The sequence below is a fragment of the Polistes canadensis genome, unplaced genomic scaffold, assembly GCF_001313835.1.
Source record: "Polistes canadensis isolate GaletaPanama2010 unplaced genomic scaffold, ASM131383v1 scaffold_132, whole genome shotgun sequence".
NCBI lineage: Eukaryota > Metazoa > Arthropoda > Insecta > Hymenoptera > Vespidae > Polistes > Polistes canadensis.
In genome coordinates this window covers 202,054-208,825 of record NW_014569679.1, presented here as the reverse complement: position 1 = coordinate 208,825, position 6,772 = coordinate 202,054, and the positions used below count along the sequence as shown (strand labels likewise).

General features: G+C 28.5%; 1 protein-coding gene across 3 annotated transcripts in view; it reads left to right on the top strand.

Annotated features, from left to right (window-relative positions):
* The window catches only part of LOC106788280 (diacylglycerol O-acyltransferase 1), a 144,036-nt gene that overhangs the window by 52,280 nt on the left and 84,984 nt on the right, over nt 1-6,772 (top strand). For all 3 annotated transcript variants that reach the window (XM_014751420.1, XM_014751421.1, XM_014751419.1), the window contains one exon: nt 2,661-2,713. In XM_014751420.1, the coding sequence (XP_014606906.1) occupies nt 2,661-2,713 (53 nt within the window). The remainder of the gene's footprint in view (nt 1-2,660; nt 2,714-6,772) is intronic.

Sequence of the window (6,772 nt, the reverse complement as noted above, 5' to 3'; positions counted from 1 at the left end):
TTAAAAAATAATATTAGAAAAAAAAAATTAAAAAGAGAAATATTATACAACGAATTGTATTTAAAAGTAATATCAATAATTACAAACATTTAGAAATATTCTTAACACGTGGTTTCATAATATGTTAGATAGAAATAGAGATAGAAAATGTGCACACCTGTGTGTGTGTGTGTGTGTATTCGAGAGAGAGAAAGAGAAAGAGAGATAAGGATAGAGAGATAAAGATTATCCCGCAGTTTCTTCCAAAACGAATCTCACGCTTCTCAATTTCACGAGTTTTGCCTATCGGCCGGTTGCATCTTCTAAACTTATTTAAGTTTCGCCATATTTTATGCCAAGAGAGGAGAGAGGAATATCCCGTTGGAAGAATAAAACGCGAATAAGAAGAAGAGAAGAGCACCCAGTGCCGGAACCAGTTGTGCTAGAGCAAGGGGGTTAACTTGAGTTGAATTGGGGTGGGTAGGCAGAGGGTGGGTGCTGTGGTACGTAAGGCTGAAGTTTACGAAAAGAAATCAGAAGACTTTTATCCATTAACATATTTTCAAAAACTACTAATCTGTAATATTTGAAAAATTTATATTTCACACAAACAAACAAACAAACAAAAAAAGAAAATATTCGATCGAGAAATTTTGGTTTAATTTGATTTTCAATTGCACCGTTCGATAAGTCATTTCGTTTTTCTGCTTTCCCTTTTTCTTTTCTTTTTCCCTTCTATACAAAGTATTAAATTTTTTTTAGTTATAATGATATTCGTAATCCTTAATATTATTTTTTAACGATTTGACACGTCTCGGTAGATTTATTTTTTGTTTTTTCCTTTTTCGCCGATCGTATCGGAAATGAAAACTAAAAAACAAAAAACCGAGGCGCGAGTATTTCCGTAAATTTTTTTTTGTTGAGGCGGGGGTGGGGTGTGGTTTGATCGGTCGAAGGTGTAGGGAGGAGGGATTTTTTTTTTGTTTGTTTCCTTCCTTCCTTTTTATTACCGCGATGTGATAGAGAAAAAACGAAATTGTACGAACAGTTTAGCGAAGAGGCTTTTGTTAAAGTGAACAATCCCTGTTTTCAAATTGGGTTTTTCTCCTTTTTTTTTTTTTTTTTTCGAAATTTCGTTCCGTTAATATCGATTTGAAAGATGCACACCACGAACGTTTTAGTTTTCGTCCAGTTTCGAAAAAGTGGATGATGGGTGAATATAAACGGCATTTATCTGGTGGATACTCTGTTAATTGTCGAATAATAAATCCTTTTTAAGTCGAATTTGTTACTTTTTAATCATCGACAAATCCATTTGAAATAAGAAAACGAATCTTTTTTTTCTTTTATACGATAGAAAGAAAAGAAACGAAATTATTTGTCCGAACACACAGTGAATTATTTGTCGATAATTTCAATTTACTTGCGAAAACAAAACACATTTACGATGTATTATTTTTATTTTATTATTTAGTTTCTTTTGTTTTTTTTTATTATTATTATTACGTTTTACAAATTAATTTTATAATATTTGTATTTAATTTCACGCACCCCCCCCCCCGTACCCCTTTTATACTCATCATGAAACGTGCGTGTCACGATTTTTACCTGCAAACTTATTCCATATTCATTAAATTTTCATTTGTAATTAAATTGTACGGGATGTAACGTATGTATGTATGTATGTATGTATTTTGTATGGATGTAGAAATACGTATTGGTATTCGTAAATGAAAAATGTGAAGCATGCTATTTTATTATTCCAATTTTTATTGATACGATATTTCTCTTTTTTCTTTTTTTTTTATTTTTTCGAAGGTTACAAGCGAGAACAAAACGTAAATTAATTCAATCGTGACGAGTTTCCAATAAAATCGGTCTTTTTAGATTATCAGTGGAAACGTATTTAATACACTTACAGAGTCAAAAGTTTGTGAATAAAATTCAAACGAGAAGAAAAGAAAGAAGAAAGATTTTTAATATAAAAAACAAAATAAAATAGTAATTTTATAAATTAACGAAGCGAATATTAATTAATATATGTCGTCTTACATTTTTTATTCTAATTTGTTTTTTTATTTTTTGTTTTTAATAACTAATGAATATATAATTTTATAAATAATCTAAAATATTTCAAACATCCTTTTAGAGATTTATGAACAAATATTATTTCCATTCTCGTAGAAATTATTAAAAATAATTAAACAAAAGATTTGATTGTTTTAAACTATACCAAAATTGTAACTAACATAATTTCTATTCATATTGTTATTTGATATAATAATAATGATGAATCATTACAAAATTTATGTATATCATTCTTAACTTTTGATAATAGTGTACATGTATGTGTATATGTGTATATACGTTTGTGTTAAGTGTATGTAAGAATGGGCAAATGTGTAGATGTATGTATAGGTGTATGTATGCATATTTAAACGTGTAGATTTATGTATCTATGTACGAATGTGTGTGTGTACGTACATTGTTACCGGATTTTCTGTCATCGACATTTGAAAATTGATATAACGTAGATTTCGATCTAATTAGCCATTCGTTAATTAAATGATACCCAAACGTGTTCGGCCCACACACACACACACTCACATATATTATATCAAGTAATATTCTTTACATTATTTTCTTTTTTTATTTTTTTTTTTTTTATTTTTTTTTTCTAGATTCGACTGTGCCAGTGACACTTTGCTTGTTAATCGAGAAGGGGATGTCTGTGGTAAGTGACGTTATTGATAAGTTACGAATAATGATATTACATTTATTAAAATTGAAATTGTACCATTTATAACAGAAATAATACAATTATTAATTAATATCTACGAAAAATATATATTAGATGATATTCGTTTAAAAAAGATATTGAACAATTTTTTTTAATAATTTTTTCGTTTCTTCTTAATATTTCCTATACAATTGGAATAATAAAAAGAAAGAAAATAATTGGGCAAGGTAGGTGGGTGGGGGGAGGGAGGAAGAGTAATTAAAAGTAAAAATAAAGAAAATAATAATTCGTTCAAAATAGTTGGAGAGAAAATTGTTAACTTAGTTATGATCAATTGTAGTAAATTAAGACGAAAAAATATTAATTTTTCGTTAAGAAAAACATTTTTTAAAAATAAAATATAATTTTGACGAAATGAAAAAATAGAAGAGAAAAGCCTTGTGGTGGTATATAAATACCGGATAGAAATCGAAGAACGAACGAAAAAAAAATAGAAAGAAACGATAATGAGAATCGCGAAAGGTAAAATAAAAAGAAGGAGGAGGAGCAAAAAAAAAAAATAGAAAAAACAGTGGAGAGGGAGAGAATGAGAATATGGAAAAATAGAAAAATAGAAAAATAAATGAAAGAGAAGACTCATCGTTGTAGATTTTTCATTTCCTCCCTGTTGGGTTATTCCTTCTTTTATTATTTTTTTTTCTTTCTTCTTTTTATTTATTCTTCTTCTTTTTTTTTTTTTTTTTTTTCTTATTCTTATTATTTCTTTTCTAATAAACACATTCTATCCTTTTATTTTTCTAACGATACTCGATCGTTTTACAATCGATTCCGAGAGTCGATTCGAATACTACTAAGCTTCGTGTTATCACGATGAATCGCTGATTTAACGATAACCCGCACGANAATGAAAGAGAAGACTCATCGTTGTAGATTTTTCATTTCCTCCCTGTTGGGTTATTCCTTCTTTTATTATTTTTTTTTCTTTCTTCTTTTTATTTTTTTTTTTTTTTTTTTTTTTTTTTTTTTTTTTTTTTTTTTTTTTTTTTTTTTTTTTTAATTCTTCCCTTCTTTTTTTTTCGTTCATGTGATTCGATCGTTTTACAATCGATTCCGAGAGTCGATTCGAATACTACTAAGCTTCGTGTTATCACGATGAATCGCTGATTTAACGATAACCCGCACGATACATTCAAATGTAAACAGCCCAAGCTCGTTACAGACTAGTGAACGAGTAACAAGGATGGGAAATGGTAGACAGAATAAAAGAGGGAGAAAGAGAGAGTGGGAGAGAGAGATAAAGAAAGAGAATAATCGAAACGTACTATAGTTTGCAGTCCATCATTTTTTACTCTCCAAGTAATTACACCCACATTCTATCTTAAATGTAGCTAAGAATTTTATTTCTTATTTTTTCTATCTATTATATTTATTTATCTTCGCGTCTTACTTATCAGTAGTTTTTTTTTTTTAATTAATTTTTTCCTTTTTTTTTTATTTCATTTCGTCAAATAAATTTTTCATGCTTCGTTTATTTTAAATATATATATATATGTGTAGTTAATAATTTAATAGGTATATATATATAAAACATTTAAAAATATTTTCTCACGTGTTTTATACATCTATTAATTGAATGAGAATAGAAATAGAAGTATTGCTACGTTTAAAAATATTTTTCAACGATATTATACGTATCTATTAATCAGAATCTACCCTAACCTCACTTATCAAACCCAATTTTAACCTAACCTAACAGTATCTAAGTTAAGTTAATTAACCTAACTTAACTTAACCTGCCTAATCAACTTTTTCTTATTAGATAATAATGAACAACGAGAAAAAACGTAACAATGTTTGAACCGTTTAAAAATAAAACATAATTTAATTCTTACCAAAGAATTTTAGAAAACGCGTAAGGAAAAAAAAATTATTTCAGTCGGATTATAATTTATATTTTCAATTTAATTTTCTCTCGCCTCGGTTTGTTTTATCCTATCTTTATCCATTTATACTTATCTTTAATCTTAATCTTTAATTGTTATATTTATTTAAATTATATTTTCGGGGTTCTCTCTCTCTCTCTCTCTCTCTCTCTCTCTCTTTTCAATTCAATTATGTTTCTTCTAATCTTTCTGCTATTTATATTATTATACAAATTGTTGTCTTAATTTTAAATACAATTTACCGGTATCTCTAACGTACGGTACCTTCTTTTCTTTTTTCATTTTTTTCATTTCTTTTTTAAACAAAGGACACCAAAGGCAATTAAAAAAGAAAATTACTCGAGACACTAAAATGCTATATTAAAATGCGAAGCTTTCGACTATAATATACGAAACGCACCATGAATAATTAAACGCGATGAATGTTAAACTAAGCGTGTATAAATAATGCATGCCCAACCTATTTTATTTTTATCCTTCTTCTTCTTCTTCTTCTTCTTTTCTATTTCTTTCATGTATTTTTGTCCATTTTTTTGTCCATTTTATCCAGGCAGACTTTGACTTTTAATATCTGATCGTTCTAACACACATCCACACACGATGATGACGATCAATACAAAAACAACACACGTATGTGCGTAAAGATAAAGAACGATATTATTTTTGTGTGTATGTCAAGTTAAAGTCACGATACACACAGTTATTCTTATCAATTCAATCTAGACGATCAAAGAGCATGGGATTGGTCACGTGCCATTTAAAGTTCGAAGCGTACGCTTTAAACGAGAGAGACATAATTTTCCTTTCCTTTTTTCTTTTTTTTTTCTTTCTTTATTTTGTTCATTTCTTTCCTTTTTCTTATCGTCATTTTAATGATGTCATAAAGATTTGAACAGTAAACGTTTTATTTAACCGTTAAGATACATAATTGGCACGTTTGTAACATTTTACGCGTGTTTTTCGTGCATGTAACGATAAAAACACACGGGGAGATATTTTTTCTGGGGACGGTCCTGTATGACATCATTTTACTTTTTTAAGGTTAACTTTTCGTGTTTTAATACATATATATACAAATAATTAAATTAATTATATTTAAATTATATTAATATTATATATTAAATGATTAATATATATATTCCATGAATTTGTATTCCAATTAAATATCCCGACAAAATGTGGAGGGGGATTGGCGGGAAACCACAATGCAAGAATTTATTACAAAAATGATGAAAGAAAAACGAACGCGTGTAAATTTTCTATTGAAATTAATTCGTATTTGCGGAAATAAACTTGGATTTACCTTATTTGTTTAAATTAAAAAAGAAAAAGAAAAGAATACGATTGTAAAGTTGTTTTTAGGTTATAGCATGCCGCCATTGAAGTTAGCGAGGTGTAGGGGGGGAAGGTGGGGGCGCTGTATGTCGATATATTCGAACATGTACGTGATTGCGCTTACATTTCTGCGAAATTATAGCGTCCCGTTTAAACCGGACACCTGTACAATTTATTACATCTATTACCCGCGTCGCACCGCATTCTGAAAAATTAGCACGATAAATTTTCCTCGCGTCGGATTGATAATATTATTCATGTATGCGCTCACGTCCGTAACTGAAACATAGCATTTCCGAATACCGTGAATTTTAAAACCATGGACACTGATTTTTATCATATGTGTTATACACATATAACTATCCATACCCATATATTCATATATTTAATGTATATATATTTGTACGTGCAGCAGCACATGCCTGTATATATATGTATTTGCACGTATACGTATAAGAATCATGTATAAGTACGTTTACGTGTAAGTGTGTATGAGTATATGAATACGTGTATTAGAAGTATGCGTGGGTTTTCAGGACGTGTGGGGGTGTATTTACAGAGATATTTGTTTTGATATAAAACGTGATGCGAGAGAATGTTGACATCATATGTCGACATTAGTCTTCATTTGTTCTGATCAAACGTATCTTTTACAAAACTAATTTAATATAAACTAATTAGCTAAATATGGATATATATATATATATGTATATAATAATACTATTAATATTCATTATATAATAATTTTATTTATTTATATTTATTCGATGGTTGG